The sequence below is a fragment of the Nannospalax galili genome, unplaced genomic scaffold, assembly GCF_000622305.1.
Source record: "Nannospalax galili isolate Female #2095 unplaced genomic scaffold, S.galili_v1.0 scaffold49, whole genome shotgun sequence".
In the NCBI taxonomy this organism is placed as follows: domain Eukaryota; kingdom Metazoa; phylum Chordata; class Mammalia; order Rodentia; family Spalacidae; genus Nannospalax; species Nannospalax galili.
Window position 1 is genome coordinate 1991752 of NW_008359444.1, and position 24662 is coordinate 2016413.

The 24662-nt window shown below is 41.5% G+C and overlaps 2 protein-coding genes across 4 annotated transcripts in view; both read left to right on the plus strand.

Annotated features, from left to right (window-relative positions):
• Syce1 (synaptonemal complex central element protein 1) overlaps positions 1–24662 on the plus strand; it is a 100995-nt gene that overhangs the window by 37499 nt on the left and 38834 nt on the right. Inside the window, exon 1 of one of the 3 annotated variants that reach the window (XM_017795611.2) lies at positions 14600–14666. The exons of the other annotated variants lie outside the window; for them this stretch is intronic. The gene's annotated coding sequence lies outside the window, so the exon portion shown is untranslated. Of the gene's footprint in view, positions 1–14599; positions 14667–24662 lie in introns of those variants that run through there. 3 annotated transcript variants of the gene reach the window in all.
• LOC103725847 (olfactory receptor 13A1-like) lies at positions 8695–9621 on the plus strand. Its single transcript, XM_008823186.2, is given in 1 exon segment — positions 8695–9621. A coding segment is annotated over 1 exon segment (924 nt). The 5' UTR covers positions 8695–8697.

A 24662-nucleotide genomic window follows, 5' to 3' on the forward strand; every position in this document is an offset into this window, starting at 1 on the left:
GAGTATTCTTCAATATTTCTAGCTCTTTTCTGAATTCATTCAGAAGTTTATCCCTATCTTCTTTTAGCTCTTTGATTTATTTGTTTGTGTGTTCTTTAAATTCATTGAATTCCTTGATTGTGTTTATGATTGTTCTTTTAAATTCGGTGTGTGGGTTATCTCTAGGGGGTTCTCTTTGTAGAACTCTTCTACAGGACTGGTGGAGTTTGGTGAGGACATAGTGTTTCGGTTTTCCATTTTATTATTCTTTCGTTGTGATTTTGGCATGTCAATTTCTTTTTTTGTGATTCTGTTATGAGAATTATGTTGAAGTATGCTTCTGTTTGTATTATTGGTGTGCCTTGGTCCTTTTCTTATTGGTTTTGTAAAGCTGGTTGATCCAGGTTTCAGTTTCTCTCGGGTTTTATTTTGGAGGAAACTGATGGCTTCAGATCAGCTACTCAGGAGCACACACAAAAGCCCAAGTCAGGTTCCAGTCAGGTACACTCAGGCTTCCTTTTAAGGTTTTGACCCCTACTAGCGGGACCTGAGAGAAAAATTTGGTAAGTTCCTAATGGGCGAGTGGACAAATTTTGGGACTCTCAGTCAGTTTGCTGAGTTCTCAGCCCCTGTGCCAGAGGAGGCCAGAACAGGCACTCTCTGGTGATCTGCTAAGATCACAGTACACAGATGGAGGTCAGAACTCATCCTCTCAGGCTGTCTGCTAAGACCTAAGCCTTTATCAAAGCCAGGTCTGCCCCCAGGGCCTTGGGAAGGGGTCTCACACCATCCCAGTTAGGGAGTTGGGTAAAGTACCATTAGGGGAAGCTCACCACCATGTGGAAGCTCCATCCAGGTGCTCTCAGGCAGTCCCCTGAGTTCTCAGCCCCAGAACAGGCACTCTCTGGAGGTCTGCTTAGATCACAGTACTGGAATTTGTTTCTCAATCCATTCAAGTAGCCTGTGTCTTTTGACTGGGGAGTTCAGTTCATTGATATTTAAATTATTATTGAAAGATGTTTATTGATTCCTGTCATTTTAATTTCTGTTTTCATGCTTGGTCTAACTGCATTTCCATAGTTATACCTTTATTTAGTTTCTTTCTCTTACCCCTTGGGTATAGTCATTCCTTTCTTCAGCTCTTAGTATTGCTTCAAGAATTCTTGAAGGCTGGTTTTGTGGACATGAATTCTTTCAGCCTATTTATGTCTTTGAAGATTCTTCTCTCCTCTTCAACTATAATAGACATCTTTCCTGGGTTAAATATTCTGGATTGGTATCTGTAGTCATTTAGACCCAGGAGCCAGGCTCTTCTGGCTTTCATAATTTGTACTGAAAAGTCAGCTATAATTCTGATGGGTTTTCTTTTATATGTAACTTGTTTTTCTTTTGAAACTTTCAGTTTTCTCTGTTTATTCTGTATGGTAGTATTTTTACTATGATATGCCATGAGGAGTTTCTTTTCTGGTCCTGTCTATTTGGTGTTCTATGTGCTTCTTGTATTTGTACGGGCATGTCTTTCTTTAATTTTGTGAAATTTTCTTTTACAATCCTGTTGAAGATCTATTGATACCATTATCATGAGATTCATCTTCCTCTAAGCCAATGATGCATAAATTTGGTCTTTTCATAGTGTCCCACATTTCCTTCATACTCCATTCCTGTGTTTTCTTAAATTTTTCATAATCTTTGCTTGAGAAGTCCAATTCATCAACTTTATCGTCCAATCTTGATATTTTGTTTTCCATTTCATTCATTCTATTGGTGAGGCTTTCTCCTATCATATCTAATTGGCTTATTGACTGTTTTACTTCCTTCTTCATTTCAGCCTGAGTTTTCTTCAATATTTCTAACTCATGAATTCATTCAGAAGTTTATTCTTATCTTCTTTTAGGTCTTTGATTTGTTTGTGTGTTCTTTAAATTCATTGAATTCTTTGATCATGTTTATATTTGTTCTTTTGAATTCTGTGTCCTGGGTTATTTCTAGGGGTTCTCATTGTAGAACTCTTCTATGGATCTGTTGGTGCTTGGTGGGGACATATTATTGGGGTTTTCATGTTATTATTTTTTTGTGGATGTGGATTTTTTTTTGCATGTGGATTTCTTTTGTTCTTTGTGATTCTGGTGTGAGAATCAAGCCTTCCTTTGTTGAGTTTAAGTCTGTTTCAGTTTGTATACTTGTGTGTCTCTGTTATTTTGTTATTGGGTATGAAAAGCTGGTTGGTCTAGGCTTCAGGTTCTCTCTTGATTTTATATTAGAGGGGCCAGATGGCTCTAGCCCAGCTGCTCAGGAGTTTCCGCAGAGGCCCAAGTCAGATGAGGATCAGATGCTCTCTGGCTTCTTCTTAAGGTCTGGCCCCCTCTAATCAGCAGGCACAATACAATTTGAGGAGCCTGTTAGGTGGAAGTTGGATTCAGGTGATCACAGGCAGTCTGCAAATATCTGGGTCCCTACTAGAGGGTAGAGAAGACTAATGCTGCACCAGTGTCAGGGGCTGTAGGTGGTACTAATGTAGGGGGATGGACAAGGCACAATTTGGAAAACTTACTGCCTTGCAGAGTTAAAAGATATGGGATGCTAAGAGCAAAAGTGGGCCTGTGCTCAGGGGTAGAAGAACAGAATGTGGGGTCCTGGACATTGTAGTTGCTCAGGTTGTAGGGGAGTCAAGGCTCTGTGGGTAGGATTGGACTTTCCAGGGAAGAAGGTTGGTCTAGGGAATGAATTCAAGGCAAGTTTGGATTGTGGACAGCCAGGATAGAAGGCTAGTCTTAGGTGTGCAAAGGAAGGTTGTGGCTGGGGACAGCCTACAGAGGCTGTAAGAAACTAGAGTGAAGGACTGAACTGGTCTGGGTGCAGGGGATCAGGATGCAGTGGGTGAATCTGGTCTGAAAGGGTAGTCCAGAAATCTGGGTTGCTAAGAGTAGAAGCAGGCCTGTGCCCAAGCCTAGAAGGAGAGCAGGATTTGGGGGATGGGAGATTGAATTTGTTCAGGTTGTGGGAGTCAAGGCACAGTGGGAGGGCTCAAACTTACTAGGGAAGAAGGCTGGTCTCAGAAATCCCAGGCAGGTTGGAGATGGAGACAGCAAGGATAGGAAGCTGTTCTCAGGAGTCCCAGGGCTGGTTGGGGGTGGGGATAGCCTGTGGAGGCTCTAAACATCTAGACTGAAGAACTGAACTAGTCTGGGTACAGGGGATCAGGATGCAGTGAGTGAATCTGGACTGGGAGGGTAGTCCAGAGATCTGGGTTGCTGAGAACAGAAGGGGCCTGTGCCCAAGGCTCATAATATTTGTTTATGTTCAGTGTTATTAGTATCAGTCTCTTCTGTAATTTTGTTATTTTTTTCTATTAGTTGTGAATATCTTTTATTATTTTCTTCCTCTTGCCATTCACCTTTGTGGTTTGACAGTACTGTATTGGCTTGATTCTTCTTACTTTCTTTTGAGTATCTGTCATTAAGTATATTTTATATTTTTGTGTTTTCGTGCTAGAGTATGTTTTGCTCATTTTTGATGCAGGACTCCCTTGAAAATATTTTATAGGCTTCCCTGACAGTCATGAGTTCTTTCAGTTTTGCTTGTGTTGGAAACTCTGTGTCTCCTTCTGAAGGACATATGGCTGAGCACACTCTTTGTTAGATTGTTCTCTCTTAATCCAACTGACTTCCCTTAAATGTGGCTTGGTCATTTTTGACCAAGTCTTGGGATTTTGATAGCTTAACTATGAGGCGCCTGGTGAAGAGCTTTTTTTATTGTGTCTACCTGGGGTCTTACCAACCTCTTGTTCCTGGCTGTCCATCTCTTCCAAAATCAAAGTATTTATAGGGATTATTTCATTTAGTAGGTTTTCTATGACTTTCCCCTCATTTTAAAGTCTTAACATTTGAAAATTTCTTCATTTAGTGGTATCCTATATGTCTTTTTTTTCTGCTTTTTCTTCTAACAGCCACTCTAAAGCTGACAGTGATGTAAGGAAAAACACAAGTCTGTCTTATGCACATGTCTCTGCTTGATGTCTGGGCAGGCCTAGAAGTTCTATGTGGGGCTTGTGGCCTGAGAATAAGGCCAATTATTTCTTTTTGGTGCTAGGTCTCACTTGAGCAGACCTGCCTTTGAGCTCCAAGGTAAAGTCTGTGCTAACTTTCCTGTCTGCTCCCTGGTTGGTGCAATAGATTTCTATATTGTTTAGACCTGAGAAGGGAAGGGGCCAGGGCACAGTAGTTAGGGGAAAGGGAATAATGATGAAGACAGTCCCTTGGATGTGATTCTAGTATGTGTTGCCTTTGAGTATTGGCTCAGAATCATGATCATATGGCTCTGATCAGCATTGAATTTCAGTCATGCAGGGTTGGTACCGAGTCCAAGTTTAAGAGCCGGCTTAACTTCTCTCCCTCTCTCAAGCAAAAGTTGTCTCTCTGTCCATGAGGAGTTTTTCCCTCTCTGCCTTATTCATTCTACCATGTTTTATATTGTACTAAAATCCACGGTCTCTCAACAGCTTCTTTACTTCTTGTTAAGGTTAGTTGGTGTACAAACAACTTTTGGAATTTGTGCATTTGTGGTAGACCATCGTTGGTGGATCTTAGTTCCAATTCATTAAATCATTTTTTATGCTAAATGGACTTTTCACTCCTGGGATAAAACCTTTATGAATCAAGAAAGTTATTTTCATATTGTTGAATGTTTTGGGCAACTTTTCATTAGTAGTTTTATAATTTTCCAGACTAGTATCAATTTTGAAAACTTTCTAAATGATCAGTATGCAAACATGATTATTTTCTCTGGGGTTTGTTTTCTGTTTTATTGCTTTCTGCTTTTACCCTATTTCCTTTTACTACTTTGTATTTAATTGTTTTGTTCCTTAATGATTTAAAGCCTTTCTTTTCTTCTAATATAGTTTTTTTGATAGAGATCAGATCTATACATCTGTTTCTAAGTATTTCTTTATGTAGACCACTGTTTGAAATGATGTGATTTTTTAAAAAATCATTCAATTATTAAATATATTTCATCATTTCTTCTTAAATGTGTTGCTTGGGAATCTATTACTTGCTTTCAAATGTAGTTATAGATTTATGGATATGCTATTGTAATGAGGATAATTATATTACATAAAAAATAGTTTTTTGACAGATTTTAATAATTTTTAGAACTTTTCCTCCAGATTAGTCTATGGTTCATATTGATTAAAACTCTCTCTGAACTGAGGCAGGTGCATCCTGTGGTTAGAAGTTAATATCACTCCTGAATTGTCAGTACTTTCCATAATATTAGAAGGGTGTTTCACAGTTTTAGGTAAGGTTGAATTACAAAGTCAGCTCCAGAAAACACCAAGACCATTAGAGGAATTCATTATTGCAATTCTGTTTATGTGGAGCCACTTGTAGTGCCAACGTATATATTAGACAAGATTCTCTAGAGAAATAGAATCAAGAGTGTACACATCATACATGCATACCTACATACATATACATATATATGTACATGCAAATGATAGCATTGGTGCATAGACTAAATATGATACATAATTATCTCCAGTTTGAGATGGGGGCAGCTATAATCTTTAACTAACTCAAAATTTATTATTGAGCTGGGGAGAAAATAGGTTGTGAGCCCAATTATGGAAAAGTTGTATCAGACAAAATTTAATAGAAAGAAAATGGTGTGTTTAAGGTTGGTGTAGGGTAAAGTGGGAAAGTCTTGAGTTTCACTGTATTCAGTAGGGCTGGGAGCAACTTCACTGACTAATATGTCATGGATGTGCTCTGTCATGAAGGATAAGAGCCTTTTACTTTGGGCACTGAAAGCAAAGGCTATTTTCACATAAGTAACAGTGCCATGAATTGGCATGTACAAGTTTATAGATGGGGGAGAGTGTGTTCACAGATGAACTTGTGGAGGAACCTTATGGTAGTTTGAATGAGCATGTCCCCCATAGGTTCCAAGTATTTGGACATTTTCCCCCCAGCTGGTGGTGCTGTCTTGGGAGACATTAGGAGGTGTGGCAATGCTGGAGGAAGCACATGACGGGATGGGTTTTGAGAGTTCTTAAACCTTGTGAGATTTCTAATCTCTCTCTGTTTCCTGTGCCTGCTTGAAGATGTGAGTGCTTAGCTTTCTGTTCCAGCCACCATGCTTCCCCACCATGACAGACTCTGATCCCTCTGGAACTGTAAGTTCAAATGAACTCTTTCTCCTATAAGTTCCCTTGATAACAGTGTTTTATCACAGCGATAGAAAAGTAACCAATACAAACCTACATGAAAGGCCACTGGGTGATTTTAGATGGGCCTTCCATCTGAAAGAGCTTGGCTTACTAGAGAATTTAGGATAATGACAGTAAATTTGAACTAGGGGACAGAGGGTCAGTTATATTAAGGTGCTCACTCTGGATTAAGTGGGTTCTGAAGGTAGAAAATGGGACATATTGGAAATGACAAGAAGCCAGAAATGATGGATACACAAAATGGGAACATATGTTTGGAAAGCTATAGTTTTAGGCTTTGAGGACTAGTTGAATGAGAGAGGTAAGAGGATGTGGAACACCATCCTTGGTTCATGGAACAGATATTTACTGAGGGTCTCTCATGGGTATAGGCTAACAATGAGTCAGAGAGATGGAGCTGTGCTCCACAGAGCCAGCATCTTGAAACACCTGGGGGCTGAGTGTGAGCTTTGCTGCAAGATGATTAAAATCACACAGGAACACACTAGATAACAGCAAAAACTTCAATTGTAAATGTGTTGAATCTGATGCACCTGGTTCATGGAGACAGAAAATCCATAGAAGTATTTTGGGTTCACCAGCATGTATTTTTTAAACTGATTTTTTTGTGAATTTCATACAATATATTTTGATCATATTTAGAACCACCCCCCATCTGAACCCCTCTCATAGCACCTTACCCCCTCTGCCAGATTTCATGTACTCTGTCATATATATTAAGGTCAAATGACTCAAGTTTGTGTCTCCAAATGATCTTCAGTATGTGTCCATCTGCTAGACCCTGGTTAACCTATCTAATGTCACACCCTTAAAGAAAACCAACTCTCCCTCAACTAGTAGTTATCAGTTACTCACTTCCCTACTTCTATGCTGGGGTTTTGTCTGGCTTGAGCTTGGAAGGGTTTTGTGCATGATGTTACTATTGCTATGGTCTGAGAGCCTTGAGTGGCAGATATATGTGTCCTACCCAGGGACATGCACTCTGTAATCTCTTATTCTCTGCACTTTGGCCAGTTGTGACTTTCCGGGTTAGTTGCCATAACTTGTATGAGGAAGCATCACTGTTAAGAATTGAGAGATACATTAATATTCTTTCTTCCTCCTGCTCCATTATGTTCCCTGAGCCTTAGGTGTAGAGGTTGTATTGTAGATGTGTCACATAGGGCTAGGTACCTCACAGACATTTATTTTCTGCATTTGACTCATTGTAGAACTTTGTAATAGTCTCCATCTGTTGCAAAAAGAAACTTTTTGGATGACTGCTGAGAGATACACCTATCAGTAAATATAAGGATAAACATTTAGAATATAGTAAGAAATTATGCTGGTCTAGGGATTTGACAAAAGTGGATTTTTCTGCAGGATCTATGATCTCCACCCATGTGTATTTGGCTGTGTTTACAGTACCACAAATGAGTTCCCTACTGCTGAATAGGCTTAAGTCCAAATAGACAGGTGTTAATTACCCCCAAGATAAAAGTGTCACTACGGGGGGCTGGAGAGATGGCTCAGTGGTTAAGAACACCGGTTGTTCTTGCAGAAGATCCGTGTTTGAATCCCAGCACCCACATGACAGCTAAGAACTGTCCATAACTCCAGTCCCAGGGGATCCCACAGCCTCTTCTGACCTCCGTGGGCATTGCACAACATGGATGCACTTACCTACATGCAGGAAATACACGCATACACATAAAACAAAAATAATAAATAAATTTTTTTAAAGTGTCACTACTGCACCAGCAGAGATTATTTACTGGGCTGGTCATTGTTATAGTTCATAGATTTTACAGTTGGATGGGATCATTGACTGGTTTTCTCCCTTGGCATTTTGAATAGTATATTCTGATACTATGGGAGCTAACCTTCAGAGAGGAGGCTTCCAGGTCAGTCTGAGCTCTATTTCTCCAAGTCCTATGTCCAAAGTATGTCTTGTCTTCAGCAATAGGGTTTTACTTTCAAGTTCCGGGGGGCAATCAAGGGTTGTGGTGACAGCCTGAGTTATTTTAGGAGTCTCCTGGACTACCCCAACCAATAATTTGAAGGGAGGTTTCCACTGACACTGTGGAGAGAATACCTGCTGTGAATGTGAGGAGTAAAGCTGTGTCTCCATAGCACTGACAACAGGACACAGTATTTGGATGTGATGGAGAGAATGAAGCATAAGCAGGTCCTGAGTGAGAGAAGCTACATTTAGTTCACATATTTTAAAAAACAAGGAAGGAATAGGTGTCCCCCTTGATCCAAATATACATGGTGAACTTTTCTAGGTGGAAAATGAAAAGTAAAAGAAATACAAGTGGTTTCCAAAATGGTGTGGGGCACAGCATGAGGGACAAGAGGCTTCCATGGAGGAAGCAAATTACTCCTTCCTTTCTGACAGTAGAAAATGTTTTAAGATGATCATGTTTGAAAATAAAACTTTCAAGTGATTAACCGTAATCTTTTCTCAGAGATCTACAGATCCCGCAGTGGGCTGGGGATGCTCCATTCTGATGTTGAGTCCCAACCAGACAACAGTGATGGAGTTCATGCTGCAAGTGTTCTCAGAGCACCCCAGTTTGCGACTGCCCTTGATTGGCTGCTTTCTGTAACTCTATACAATGGCTCTAATGGGTAACACTTTGATCACTGCTTTGATCAACTGCAGCACTGGGCTTCATAGCCCCATATACTTTTTCTTGGGCAATCTAGCCACCATGGACATTTTCTGCACTTCTTCTGTTCTGCCCAAGGTCCTGGTTGGCCTAACCTCTGAGGAAAACACCATCTCCTTCCAGGGGTGCATGGCACAGCTCTTCTTCCTTGTGTGGTCTGCATCCTCTGAGCTGCTGCTGTTCACAGTCATGGCCTATGACCGCTATGTGGCCATCTGCTTTCCCTTGCACTACAGCTCCTGGATGTGCCCACAGCTGTGGGGGGCCCTAGCCATGGGTGTGTGGACCATCTGTGCACTGAATGCTTCTGTCCACACTGGTCTGATGACACGGTTATCATTCTGTGGCCCCAAGGTTGTCACCCACTTCTGTGAGATACCCCCACTCTTGTTGCTATCCTGCAGCCCCACACATGTGAACAGCATCATGACTCTTGTGGCAGATGCTTTCTATGGAGGCATCAACTTCCTGTTTACCCTGCTGTCCTATGGCTGCATCATCACCAGCATCCTGCATATGCGCTCTGCTGAAGGGAAACGGAACGCCTTCTCCACCTGCTCTTCTCACCTCATTGTGGTTTCTGTGTACTACTCGTCTGTGTTCTGTGCCTATATCAGTCCTGCTTCCAGCTACAGTTCAGAGAGAAGTAAAGTGTCTGCAGTGCTGTACTCAGTCTTGAGCCCCACCCTGAACCCCCTCATCTACACACTGAGGAATAAGGATGTTCAGGAAGCCCTGCGGAGATTCTTGCCTTCCTTCTGACAATAAGTGTGGATGTGCAGGTTTTTCTCCTTACCTGGGATGTCCCTACACCTGCTTTCATGAGAGAAGCCTCATGCAACTGGAATCTACCTATTGATATTTTAGAAAAAGCATCCTCTGATGTAAGGACTGAACACATAGTCTTGATTCTGCTGTGCTTTTATAATTGGCCCATTCTTATCTTTGGGCATTCAATAGATGTCCAATCCATGGAACCACCACCCCAGATACTGACTGGTACTTTACTTCTCTCTTAGGAACCTTTATGCCATTCCAGAGTGAAATTAAAAAGCCCAATTGTTCATCACAGATTTTGCCTTGCAGCTTCTTCCCCCGCTTCCATTGTTCTAAGTCCATTCATAAAGGCTATTATCAGTGCTCCTCAATGACCCAACGTTCACATTGTTAGTATTAGTTCCACCACCCTGTTCATCCTGTAGTACATGTTCAGGCACTATTCTTCAAAGTTCTCCACAGGCTAACCCTCTGTCTTTCTTCATCAGGCAAAAATGACATATCACTACTCCTTTTGTAGCTTGGCTCTCTGGTCTCTCCAGTAACTCCTCATTCTGTCTGGACTTTACTAAGCCAGGATATATTCCAGCACAACTTCCCACTGCCTTTACCTAGTTTCAACTTAAACTACATGTTTGTAGAGTGTCTATTCACTTTGACCACACTTTAGTTCCTGTAATGTTGTGATGCTGGTGTCTCTGAGATGAATGTTTATCCACTTACTACCACTTATCCATGGAAGAAGATAGACAGTCATTTTTTGAGGGTGTAAGGGCCATTGCCATTCTGTTAGCTCCATATCCCATGAGTGAATGAATCTGAAGCTTTATCTGAGATATTTGTGGTAACTTGGTTCGCCCCCTAAATGTATCATATGCAACTATAAGACCACAACTTATATTATAGCCTGGCAGAGGCTCTCCATTTTAGGATTTCCTGCATCTAATTCCAATATCTCTAGGATATGAACAATATATTGCCACAGTTAACATCAGAGTCCAGGACTCGTAGTCCTCTCTCCTTTCTGTCAGTATCACCTTAAGGTTTCAAGACCCTTCATATGGTACAACTTCATGTTTCCCCTCAATGTTATTTTCCCAAAATGTCCCTTTGTCTACTTTCTCACCTCAGGTCATGTGGTGAGACCACTCCATATCCAAACACTGAGCTTTTCCTCTGGTCTCATATAAAGTGACTCAAACATCCACCTCCAGGTTCCAACAAAAGCTCTTGGTTTCAGCTTTACTTGTTTCTTTTAGTCTATTTATGATGCTCTTTCCTTTCCATTATGGGTTGTATTATATTTCCCACAAGTGTGCTGCAGGCCTAGTATCTGGAGGAAAGTACTCTCTTTTTGGAGTTGGGCTCAATGAAAATGTAATGAGTTAAGAGGAGTCATGAGAGGGCCTTATCCATAAGAAGGGGATCCTTGTGAGAAACAAAGGCCCAAGACCCACAGCAAGGATGTTAAAGGAGGGCAGAGGCACAGCCTGAAGTAAAGCACCTTCAAGCAATGAAATTGAATAATATCTACATCAGATAGGAATACACATATTCTCCCTAAGACTCCAGAGGGAAACAGGGCCCCGTGGAGGCACTGACTGAGGAGTTTGTTACCAAAATTATGATTGACAAAGTAATGTGATTTTAGGTCACAGATTTGTCTGGTGTTTTGTAACACTAGCTCTGAGATGCTGCACTTTCCAAGGAAGGAGGTTACTCATACCAGCAGTCATGGGAATTTGCCTAACGGGACTTCAGGCTGGTAGGAAGGTCATAGGGTGTTCAAGAGGGTCTTTGGTAATTTTTCCTGATGTGAGTCTGAAGGACCCTTTGGTAGAAGATTGTAGGTTTGGTGCTTAGAGTCTGTAGTAAGGGTGTTGGGCATATAGTGATTCTTTGAGTGACATTTTTTCCAAATACAAAACATGACCAGTGGAACAAAGCCTGATGGATTGGGTGACTACTGAGAGTTTTCTCTTTATTAAAGGGTCCTCCTCTCCTGAGTGCTGTGCAGAGGAAGTGCCACAGAACAGAGTGTGTTCTCTAGTGTGGAGCTCCTGGCTACATTGCTGCAATACATAAAAACAATGGCAGTCCATGCAATCAGTAGCTGGTTCCCTTACAAACTGTACAGTATTGTAGACCCTTAGTTGTTTATCCAAGAAACCAAGAAAGAAAATTCATGTTATTCAAAAATATAAAGTGGTAGGCCAGGTATGGTGGCATACGTCTTTAATCCCAGCATTTGGGAGGCAGAGGCAAGCAGATCTCTGTGAGTTCAAGGCCAGCCTTGTCTACATAGTGAGTTCCAGGCCAGCTGGGGGTATGGGGAAATGCTGTCTCAAAAAGGCCAAAATAAATAAATAAAAATATAGTGGCAACAGTATTTATGACATTCTAGAGAAATTATATGCAAGAAATCCCAAGAAGAGATATATGCCAATATATTATGTAACTTTAAAGAATTTGACAAATTTACAAAACATTCAGAGTAAAATTTATTTAAGAAGGAATAGTGAATTAAAATAGATTTCTAACAGATGTAGCAATTAAAACTTTCTAAACTAGGGCAACACTAAAACAATATTTTTTTCCTGGTGCTTTCACCCATAAATTCTGTATAATCTTTAAAAAAAAGTCAATGAATACCAATCCCTTGCAATCTTCTCTTCAATGATGTTGGCATGGCCTTAATATTAAAGCAGCAGAGAAACTTACAGAGGCAAAAACTCATAAATATCACTTATGAATCAAATTGCACAAGCCCCAACAAAACATAAAGAAAGAAACTGCAGTAATGTGTGAAAAGGGTTATGACTGCTAAAGACTGGTCTCAGGAATGTAAAGTTTGAATAATATTCAGAAACCAATAAGTGATATAAAACTTCTGTTGAATAAAGAATAAAATCTTATGGTCATCAGAAGATATAGAAACTGCGGGAGGCCACCCTGCAATGTGACTCGGTTCCGACCCGCAGAACTTCCACGAAGTATCTGGATTGGATGAAAATGAGGCAAGGACAAGAGAAATGGAGACAAGACAGGATTCTGATCAAGTCTCATTTATTGAAGCACAAGTATGAGTTTAAATAGAGAATGAGAACAAAGAAGTGAAGAATGAGTAATCATATCAATCAGAACACAGGGGCCCTGACATACTTTAAGGGAGGAATCTACTGATTAACGGAGAACAAGGCTATTTACTGGAAAAGAGAACAAGGCTGTGGGCCAAGGTTGCGGGCCCCGGCTGTAAGCCAAGGTTGTGGGCCAAGGTTGTGAGCCCCAGCTGTGAGCCAAGGCCGTGGGAAGGTTGTAGGCTCTGGCCTGTACCTGCGGGAGGGTGGTGGGCAGAATGGAAAGTCACCAACTCAGATCCACCAGCAGCCCTGAGAAATGGCTGAGCCTCAGGCTCCCAACAGAAACAATGCAGGAAAATCTAACACACTGTCATGATAAAAACCATTCAACAAGCATCCTTGGTTAACTCATCTATCTCCCCTTCCCTCCCTTCAACTCCCTTCTTTGCTTAATTCTTTAACTCTCAGCATTCCCCCACTTCTTTCTTTTCACATGTGTTATATTACTCCTTGAATTATTATTACTTTTTAATTTGGGTTGTGAGATAATAGACTTCCATATGGCTTTTCTTATTTACATCCTTTGGGTTTGCCCTCTTCTTCATCACCCAATTTCTCTCATATCCCCATGTCTCTCCCTACTTAAGCTTTTCTCCCACCAGTATTCCACTTCACTACTTTAATTTTATCCACAATCTACTATCCCTCTCCCTTAGTCTGTCCCGTCCCCAAAAGCCCCTTTCTACTTTTCAGACATAAAACTAAGGTTGTATAAAAATATTATGGAAACCCACTAGTTAGTAAGATAATTTTAAAATGCAACTTAAAATATAGGTTGACCAGCTTCCAGTGGATGAACCCACACCAAATGGCATTTGGGAACACAAACCTGACTTTATAGGCCTTTGTACATTAGAGTTCAGAAATTTTGTGAGAGGTTAGTAAAGTGGTGCAGATATGAGAGGAGAATCTAAATATCAAAATATGCTGTATGAAATTCACAAAAATTCAATTAAAAATAAATTTGAAAAGGAAAAGAAAAAAGAGTTAGAATGGAATTACTCTGCATGTGAGGACAATGTTGCTCCCAGATGACATTCATTATTAAATGAAAACCACACTACAAGACATGAGATACTTCCCTATGAGTTACTGGTCAGAGGCCCAAGAGGAAGCCAAAACAATGCAGGCTGTTGCCATTGCCCTTGGTTGCCCATCATGGTAAGACCGTATTGCTGAAGACATCACACACTTTGGCTGCAGGACATAGAGAAATCAATCTCAAACTACTTGGAAACTTCCTCCTTGCTTGCTAGATTTCATAGTGCCAAAAAGTGCTATGTAGGCTACTGAGGGAGAAAAGACATCAATGCTGAATCCTGCACACTACAATACCAATCTGCCTGGAAAGATATGCCTACTGGTGCAATAATGCCACAACTGCTATGGAGTAAGTACTTTCTGATTAGATTTGAGGCCTGCTCCACAGGAGAGAATTTAAGTCCTCATACTATAATCCTGGTCAAAAGCCCATGAATGAGGAAGTCATAGGCCCTAGGGTAGACCTTGCTATTCTTATTTTGCCAAATGGTCATGCTATCAAAATTCTTTCTAAATATTTATGTTTGTATCAATAGACTTAGACTGCTCTTATTCTCGGTCAGAGAAGCTTCTTTGTGAAATGGGCAGCAGTCAATGGAGAGATGTATTAACCGGTCAAAGTACTGAGAATATGAGACTGAATGTTCAGCACTATAATTTGACTTATATATTAACCACACCACAAGCAAGACTCAGGAAACATCGTGAAAAGAGGAGGTGGAATGAATATAAGAGCCAGAGGATGGCAAGGAGTGATGTGAAATGCTTTCTTCTAGGCATGACATGAATATCACAATCATGATCTCACAGCAGTTGTGGCTGCCTTCACAAGACCTGCAGAAGAGCAAGGTAACAAAATCTTGGCATAGATGATCTTCCATCCCCACCCCATAAAGAGGAGCTATTGACTGTGGATAGATGCTGGGGGAGGGAGAATCATTCTTTGTTGAGGATATGACTACTTGTACATTTCATATGCTCCAATGAATGGCCCCACATCTACATACCCATGAAGTTTAGAGGGAGGAGTATTGGGATGATATAGAGGGAGTTGGAGGGGAAGAAAGAATGTATATATGATCATGTTTCATTGTATACATGTATGAAATTTTGAAAAAATAAAAACTTAAAAATAAACTGACAACCTCTCTCCCTCAAAGTAAATAAACCCATTCAACAACTAGGAACACAAAAGAACTCCATCAGTCAGGCATGGTATATACACCTCATTCCAATACTTGGGAAATTGAGGCAGAAGGACTACCACATGTTTGAGTACAGTCTGAACTACAGCATGATACATTTCCTCAAAATCAAAGAAATATACAAAGACAAAGCAAGACAGCAAAAAGATGAAACAAAACAAAAATATGGGAGAAAAAAGTCTACCAACTGAATAAAACATCCTTACAAAAAATCTGTAGTTTTCTTGGTACTTGATGGTTAAAAACATGAGTTCTGTCTTGTTAGTGAGCTTTCCATTATTATAGAAAATATCTCAGATAGGCATGTTTCTTAGAGGAAAGTTTCAGAGGTTCCAGTCAATGGTTAGTCGGCCCTGCTATTTTGAGCCTGAAGTGAGTAAGCATGGCAGGAGTGCATGGCAGAGCTAAGATCCTTATCTGTAGGAAGCTAGGGAACAAAAGAGAGACAGGGGAGATCACAGGGTTCCACTGTTTCCTTCACACTTCAAGTCCTCCAGATATATCCCTCCAGGACTTGTCTCTCAAAGCTTCCACCACCTCCTGACAGTGACAGGCTGGGAAATCAATCCTCAACACAAGGGTATTCAGTGGTATATTTAAGACCCAAGCCATGACTTTGATTCCTAAGAGCAGGACTAATGCAACAACATCTATGTATGCCAATTCCATTAAACATTGGCTTAGGTTTCCAAGCAAGACAGAAAGATGTCCAGATTGGAAAGGATAAAACATATTTGTACTTATAGATGCATGTCTTGCATGTACAAAATCCAAAGGAATTAAAAATAAAGACTGTTAAAAGCAAACAAATATAACTAATACAAAAATAATTTCTATTCTGTATACCTACAATAAAATATAAAAGTAAAATGAGGAAAACAATTCTACTTACAATAACCTCAAAAATAACAAAATTCTTGAAAACAAAGTAAACAAAAGAGAAAGTTTTATTTACTGGAAACCTCAAACTATTTTAAAAGTAATTAAATAATTAACAGTCTATCTAAGTGGGATTTCAGTTTCCAGAATGGAAGATTTACAGTGGTGACAGTGATGATATTCAAAAAGCAAAACTCTTTCGTTCAATGTAATCTCTGTGAAAAATAACCAGGTCTTCTTTTGGAAATACTTATAAACTGATCCTAAATTCATAAGGAAACATGAGAGACCAGAATGGGTGTAGGCCCCTGGGAAAAACAGTTGGGTGACTCAGAATTTCCATTTCACAGCTTCCTATTGAATTGTAGTAGGAATACATGTGGCCCTGGCATACAGAGAGTGCCAATTAATGGAGCAGAGTTGATGTCCCATAAACTCACATGTGAGTTAAGTTGATTTTTGAGGAAAGATGAAAAGGTAACGCGAGATAAAGATTATTTTTTTCAGCAGTGTTGGAAAAAGTAAATGGTTTCCATATGAAAAGGGTGAAATGGAACTCTTCCTTCACACTATAAATAAAAATTAACAAAATGGGCCTGGTGGCGTAAACCTTTAGTCCTAGCACATGGGAGGCAAGGGCAGGTGGATCTCTGTGAGATCTAGGCCAACCTGGCCTACAAAGTGAGTTCCAGGTCAGCTGGGGTTACAGGGAGCCCTGTAATAAAAAGATCCAAAAATGCCTACCAAAAATTAACAAAAAAAATCCTGAGTAGGGGCCCAGAGCTCTGCAGACTACCTGAGAGTACCTAAATTGGGCCTCCACCTAGTGAGCTCCCCCAAATTGTGCTGTGCCTGCTGGCTAGTAGGGGCCCAGACCTCAAGAGGAAGCCTGAGAGTACCCGACTGGCACCTGACTTGGGCCAGCTGGACTACAGCTATTTTGTTCTTCTAATATAAAATCAAAAGAAAGAACCTGAAGCATAGATCAATCAGCTTTTCATGCCCAGTAAGAAAACAACCAAGGCACACCAATAATACAAACAGAATCAGACTTCAATTCAACAAAGGAAATTTTGAGTTTCTTACCAGAATCACAAACAGCAAAAAGTTCATATGCCAAAATCACAATGAAAAAATAATAATATGAAAAACCCAAATAATATGTTCCCACCAAACACTTCCAGTCCTATAGAGGAGTTCTACAATGAGAACCCCCTAGAGATAACCCAGGACACGGAATTAAAAAACAACAACAACAACAACAAATATCATAGACAAAAATGGAAGGGATAAAACTGTACAAGAACAAGAAGGAGGAAAAAGAGAGGAAGAGGAAGAGGAAGTGAGTCTAAGGCCAATGGTCAGGTACTAGTGGGAAGGCAACTCAGTGTTGAAAGACAGTTTTGCAGTTATTGCTGCTGAAATAGTTCTATATTCTTTTCACACTAAATGCATTATTCATCAATTTAATTCCTAAAACCTCCTTAAATATTGTACCAATGCCAGGACTCATAATATAAAGCAGATATATTGTAGAAATTCAATTTTTTTTAAATCAGAGTCTCACTGTAACCACAGCTGGCCTTGAACTCTCTATGTAGACTAGTCTGGCTTCCATCCCGGCTATTAATTCACTTTTCATCCTGGTGACCCAAATACATTAAAAAGTTTTAGAGGGTTCAGTCCATAGCCTCTTGGATCCTTGTTTCTGGTCCATTGCAAGGCAGAGCCTCATGGCAATGGGGTGTGGGTATGGTGGAGAAGCTTCTTCCCGTCATAGCATCCAGGAACACAGAGAAGAGAAACATCTGTGTTCAACTGGCTTTCCCTCCCCCGCCCCCTTACCTGTGTTTGTTAGTCCCCAGTCCCTAGGATGGTACTGCTCACACTAAGAGTGGATCTTCCCCCCTTTAGTGAATTCTCTCTGGAAACACCCCTACCTGCATAGACAGAAATATCCTTCAGCAATCTCCTATGTGATTCTGAATCTACCACATCTGTGAATCATTGGCATGGTATTGTTTGTCCTCTTGTTTTCAAACACACTGCTTGCTTCATCTTTTAGTCATGTTTTTTGTGCCATTTCTCCTGTTATTAATCATATGACTACTGTGTAAGCTCTAGAATTGATAATCACCCAATCACACAGTGTAAAAAATGCTCATAGCCACATACATGTGCACACATCACCTAAATACTTTATTTGAGAGTTATTTTTATGGTGGGACATGCCATATGTTAACATTATGTACAGCATTGAACATGCATAACAGTGTCTCTTCAGGCAGAGTCAGGTCATACAAAATACATTAGACACTGAGGTCTAAGTCAGAATTGTGACTGAGCAAACCCCTGACATAGGGCTAGGAAGAGACCACTATGCCAGTGTCATACTCTGATTTGATCTCTCTGTATATTGGAATCAGAGGAGGTACAGTGGACATCAGAGATTGTCAGCTCAACTTCCTAAGCCTATCTATTCTTTTACAGTGGGTACCCTTCCGATAAACTGGGCCACAAACTATGCCTCAAGGAGTATTCTGGACCAAGAAAAGGAGAGAAGAATCAAACCAGTACAGTGAGAGTCCACTAGAGGCATGGGAGGGGTGAAGGGTTTCTTCAACCCTATGACAATCTAGTACTGGCTGTGAGGGCAGAGGCTCAAGGAATTTAAACATGGCTCACTAAAGAACTTACACTCCAGATTTAATTAGCAATGAGATTTGACTCAGTGAGTCACAGAAGTATCACAATATGTAAGAACACTGTACTTAGAGGAACACATTTGAATGTATTGAGTATGTGGGAGTTATTAAAATATTTGTAAGATTAACAAATCCAATACAGAGTGAGACATTCCCTACACAAAGACTTAGACCCAGTTGAGGTAATGTCTTAGTCTATGTCCTTAATAGTCATGGAATACATAAAAAAGGGTTCAAGGAAACTTCTTAGTCCCTCTCCTGCTGCTTCCAAAGTTCTCCTCCAATCTTAGAGTCATCAAGGAGAAAATAAGAGTTTTTTGAGGGATGCTTGGAATTCCTTGTTTCTTAGGGTATAAATGAGGGGGTTGAGAGAAGGGGTTACAGTGGTGTACAGAATGGTGATGGCCTTGTCCAAGAGTCCAGCAGATCCCAAAGCTGGCCGGATGTAGGTATATAGCACGGTTGAGTAATACAGGGTGACCACCACCAGGTGGGCAGAGCAAGTGGAGAAGGCACGCTTCTTGCCTTCAGCTGAGCGAATGCTCATGATGCTGGCAATGATGAAGCCATAGGACATCATGGTTAGTAAGAAGTTTAGGCCACTCAGGAACATGTCTGCAATGACAGTCATGACATTATTGATGAAGGTGGGGCTGCAGGAGAGCAACAATACAGATGGGATCTCACAGAAGAAGTGTGAAATCAGATTGGAACCACAGAAAGACAGTGGCAACACCAGGCATGTGAGCACCAAAGAGTTGAGAGCCCCTGTAAACCACACAAAGGTTGCCAGGGCCACACAGACCCTGCTATTCATGAGGGTGCCATAGTGTAATGGCCGGCAGATGGCCAGGTAGCGGTCATAGGCCATGGCAGAGAAGAGCAGCAGTTCAGTACTCAGGACCCAGGTGAAGACAAACATTTGGGCGAGGCATCCTCCATAAGAGATGGTGTTCTTGGACACTAGGCTCTGCAAAACCTTGGGCAGGATGGTTGCAGTGCAGACTACATCAAGCAGGGCCAGGTTGACCAAGAAGAAGTACATGGGAGTGTGGAGGTTGGAGCTGCTGTGGATAATCATGATAATCAGGCCATTTCCAGCTAGTGCCACCACAAACAAAGTGAAGAAGAGGCAGAAGAAGGCTGCCTGGAGCCAGGGGCCATTCACAAAGCTTTGCAGGACAAACATCGTCACAACTGATTGGTTCCCAAGGGTCATGGCTCATACTTCTGTCTAGGCACAGTGTGGGAACTGTAGCTTGGGCTTTCTTCTCAAGAAGTGGTGAACATTATTTTTCTTAACTGAAACTCACTTTAAAACCAGGAAGAAAAAAGTCCATGTAATGAGCAACCTGTTCTAGTAGGAAAACAATGGTTAAGTTTCTATTATCTTAAAGGAAAGAGCAAGCCACAGGTGGACCTCGTACAGAATCAATCTATGAACATGAGTTAACACCATCATTGTCTCACAATGAGGCCATGTGTGTCCTGGACCTGACCCACACATAAATAGAGATGACTGTGCTCCAGTAAGCTGACCAGGCAATGTTCTATTGTGGTAGAGACTGCTGTGGGATGCTCTAAGAATAAAATCAGAACTTATGTTATGAAAGTTAGTGAGGGAAGTGAGAGGGTGTGATTTGATACCAGATGCTAACTCCAGAATGTGGGGACTAACACGCAGGTCTTTAAGCAGATGACAGTCTTTCCAGGGACAGACATAAGTGTGGTCTCTTTGACAATGTGGCACCTCATCCAGGTGACAAGAAGGAGCCCTAAACCTCCCCTTTACTTTCTAGTCTCTCTTTTTCCCTATTTTTGAGAATTTCATATATGAGTATTATATTTACACTACTTCCAACCCTTTCTCTTCCCCTTCTAACTCTTCCCATGCCCCCTCACTCCCTCTCAATTTCATGATCTCTTCTTTGATTATTATTGTTACATATACATACACACATATATAAATAAATTATAATCTTCTGAGTCCATTTAGTGGTGCATGTGCATACATGCATTTAGGGTTTACCACTTAGGATTGGATCTAAACTAATATAACTTCTTGCCATAGTCTAAATACTTTCCCCTATACCCACAGATAAATCTATCACTCAGTGCTTATCAAAGAAGCCTCTTTTTGAAACAAACTATTACAAAGTTCCATAACTTGTCAAAGTGCAGAGAATAAGTGACCATGAGGTACCCAGCTCCAACTGATGCATCTAAAACAACTCCTACTCCTAAGGTAACTTCCAGGTGGTAGCAATGAATCTTGCACTTCGATTCCAGGAACTTCATTCTCATCAGGGTACTAGAGCAGGAGAAGGCACACGGGAGACAGGCCTAACCCAAGGAGGAAGGCCCATCCTCCTTTGGACCCAGGCTTGCTGGGGTGACAGTATGTCTCAGCTTGATCAGACATTGAGACACAGCAACTAGGCTGCTCCCCAACTCGGACCCTGCAGGGCTTCCCAGAGAGTCAGACAAGGAACTCAGGCTGACTCCGAAGTATGAAACTCTGCCAGTCACATCCCAGTCCAGCATGTGTTTGAGCCACATGGACCCTAAAGACTGAGAGGCCAGCCCCATGTAGGGCAGATAAGATGTGTTGGTCAGCTGGAATTCGTGCACTAGCCATTAGCAGGGAAATGTGGGGGGGGGTCCTATAACCTAACCCAGGCAATTAGGGTGCATTGAACAATGAGCCCTTCCTTGTGTGTGAGCTATGAGTCAGCTGGGGCAAGGTTGGGGCAGTACTAGCCACTGTGGCCTGTCATGAGGAAGGCACAGAGCAGCACGAGCAGGCTGCTGTCTGTCAGCTATCAAGACCAGGTTGAACATGAACCTCGGGCTCCTGATGTAAGCACTTTATTTACTTTCAGAAAGCATGTTCTGTGGCAGAACATGGTCCTAGAGAGTCAAATATTGGGTGCATATTGCTGGAATTCCTACTACCCTGTGATTCTGTGAGATCACTCTATCCTACTTTCCTGCTAGGGTCTTGTGGAAAAAAGTGGTGAAGGTAGCTCATGCTATGCTGGCTCTGCTTTCATTTCTCAACTAGTAAAGTAACTTCACTATGATAAAGGCCCTGTAAAGGCTAGTAGGTTTGGACACCTTTTCATGGGATGGATCTTCATTCTGTTTGTTTTTGCCTGCCAAGCCACAGAGCCCTCAGGATACTGTTCTGTCCAGTCTACCCTTGGTTTCACAGATTTCTACCACCAGTCACTGACCAGTCGCTGGGAGATGCACATGGTGTCTCTGAACACCACATGTCCAGACCCAGTTGCTACATTTAGCAGATAAAATAGGAGGCTTAGATAAGCAAAAGCATACTTTATTAAAAGTAGGTCCCAAATCCTACCTGGGAAATTCTGATTCTAAAAAGTATTGCTACTTATCTAAAATGTAGGTTGAAGCACACATCCTGTATTTTCCTTGGATGAGGTGCTATAAAATATCACTCTGTTCCTGTGTTTTTGAGGCCATGGGCAACTGGGAAGACCCTTGTGTCAAGATTCATGTCTGAGAGGTGACCCACCATGTCAAATAGACCTGATAATCCCCTCAATGTCCCAGAGCTCATACTCACCTCCAATAGTTGTCCTTAGTCACCTGTCCAGAGGGGTCACTATACAGTCTCTTTAGAGTGTGTGGCAAGGTGAGAGAAGGGTGTAGTACAAGGTCATTCCTCCTGCTGGATGAAAGATGACCTCTCTGCATGCTGTCCCCATTAAGGAAGGGATGAGATATACATGGTGCTTAGGTGCCCCAGACAGTGGTAGCTAGGCTGAAGACAGGGTGCCTGCTAAACAGCTTCCCTTTTAAGCCCTCTCATCCTTCTCTAGGTTCTGTGTCAGGGATCTGACTCCACCCTCTCCTGAGTTATGACTAACATGTGTCCATCCTGTCTTTGTGTATTTGTGAGAAAGATATATAAACTCCATGTGTGGGTGGGTGAGGTGCCCCAATTTCCAAGACACTGGAAAAGTCACATGAACATGAACCTACCTGTATAGCTGCAGGCATGGGACTGGACATCCAGCAGAGTCAGTGGAGAGAAACCTGAGAGAAAGATAGAGATAGAGATAGAGGTAGAGATAGAGATAGAGATGGACACACACACACACACACACACACACACACACACACACATATATATATATATATATAGAGAGAGAGAGAGAGAGAGAGAGAGAGAGGAGAAACCTGTGACTGCACTGCTACCCAAGCTCCTCCTACTCTTTGCCCCATTTTTCCTGTGCTATTACTTGTCCATTTTCTTCAGTAGACATCAGAAGTATTCCAAGATGCTCAACCACATCCATATCTTTATGACACAGGAAGACCTCATGCTCTCTGGTGTCCCCGACTCTAGAAATGCATCTCCTGATTAAACAGTTACAGGAGAGAGAAGACACAATCTAATTTTAAACAGCAATGAACATTTAAGTGTTTTTGAGGCTTTCAAGCTGAGTCCCTAAGTGATAGACTTTGATATAGTATAGATGTGTAGTCTCTTGGAGAGAGGACCAACTAGGTATAAGGTCCCTCAGGTTCTTACCACACTGTTGAGTCTGTGGAAAGCCTCTGTACTGCTGCTCAGAGTTCACAGATGTCTGCCAGCTTCAAGAAATCCTGGCTTAAATCTGAATAGCCTTGGCCATGTGTGATGCAATCCAAGGCAACCTCTGCCCCATGGGACGACTGCCCCAGGCCTTGGATGATGTGTTCTTACAACTCTCTGTCAAGTCTACTGTGAAGATTATTCAGAAAGCCATCCCAGCGTTGGCAGGAAAGTGCAAAGGTGTCTGGCTGAGTTTCTGATGCATGTGGCAGGAAGTCAGGTGCTGACCCAGTACCAGCTCAGTTCTTTGCTACAAGTCTCAGGTGAAAATACATCAGGGAAGAGATCATGGTCAGGGTATTATTGGCTCTAGTTCACCAGGAAAGAATCTTAGCTCTAACCCCATGGGCCAGTTCATGAGGAAGTTTGCCTATGTTTGGGGCTATGATGACAAATGCAGGTGGGAAAAGGGCAACCAACTCTCTTCATTCTGACAGAGATTAAGTACAGAGCTGGAGACCTCCAGGATGTCCTGATGGGAGTCTGGACAGATAGGAACCTAAGACCCCAGGCTGAGCTTTCATATGTGCCAGCCCCTCAGGAGTTGTGTGAAGCTGGGTATTCCTTCAGGCTGGAATTATAAAAGCCCAACTCCTTAAAATGTGATGGTCATGTTCTCTTGATGGGACCCAGTCCATCACCAATGTAGTTTCTCTTATTTGCTCCCCAGGGTACAAGTTTCAGGGTATATCAAATGCCTTGAGCATCACAAAATGCTGACAGAGAAACAGAATGAAGGTAGAAATTGTATACTTAGTTTTAGAAATATTTTATTTTTATTTAAAATTAGGATCAGTGTGTTTTGATTTTTCAAATAAAATATTTTATTGAATTTTTGTGAATTTCATAACCTTAATTATATTTAGACCCCCCCTCCCCTATCTGCAGCTCTCTTATAGCCCACCCACAAGACTTCATGCATTTTATCATATATGTTAAGGCCTATCAGGTCAAATTTGTATACCCAGATGTTCCTTGGTGTAAGTTCACAAACTGGAGCTTATTCACTCTGTTTGGCATCACTCCCTTAAAGATCAACTCTCCCTCACCCAGAAGTGATTAGTTGCCAATCGTTCCTCACCAAAGTTGTGGTCACCTACCCATTTTCCAAGTTCTATACTGGTTTGAGTCTACATGGATCTTGTGCATGCTGTTACCATTGCTGCAAGTTCCCAGGAGCCTTATAAGACTGTTTCCTTATGGTTATGGATCTTCTCAGTGGCAAGCACCAGAGGTTCATCATATCCAAGGGTCTGTCACAGTAATCCTATCCTAGTCTACCTGCTCACATATTGTCAAGTTCCTGGAAGAAGTCACCTGTACCCAGCCACATATGCTGCTTTTTGGCACTCTTCCAAACACATTCCTTATGTAAAATCCAGCTGCTCCTATACGTGTTTTGGAGTGACATTTCAGTGGCCACCCA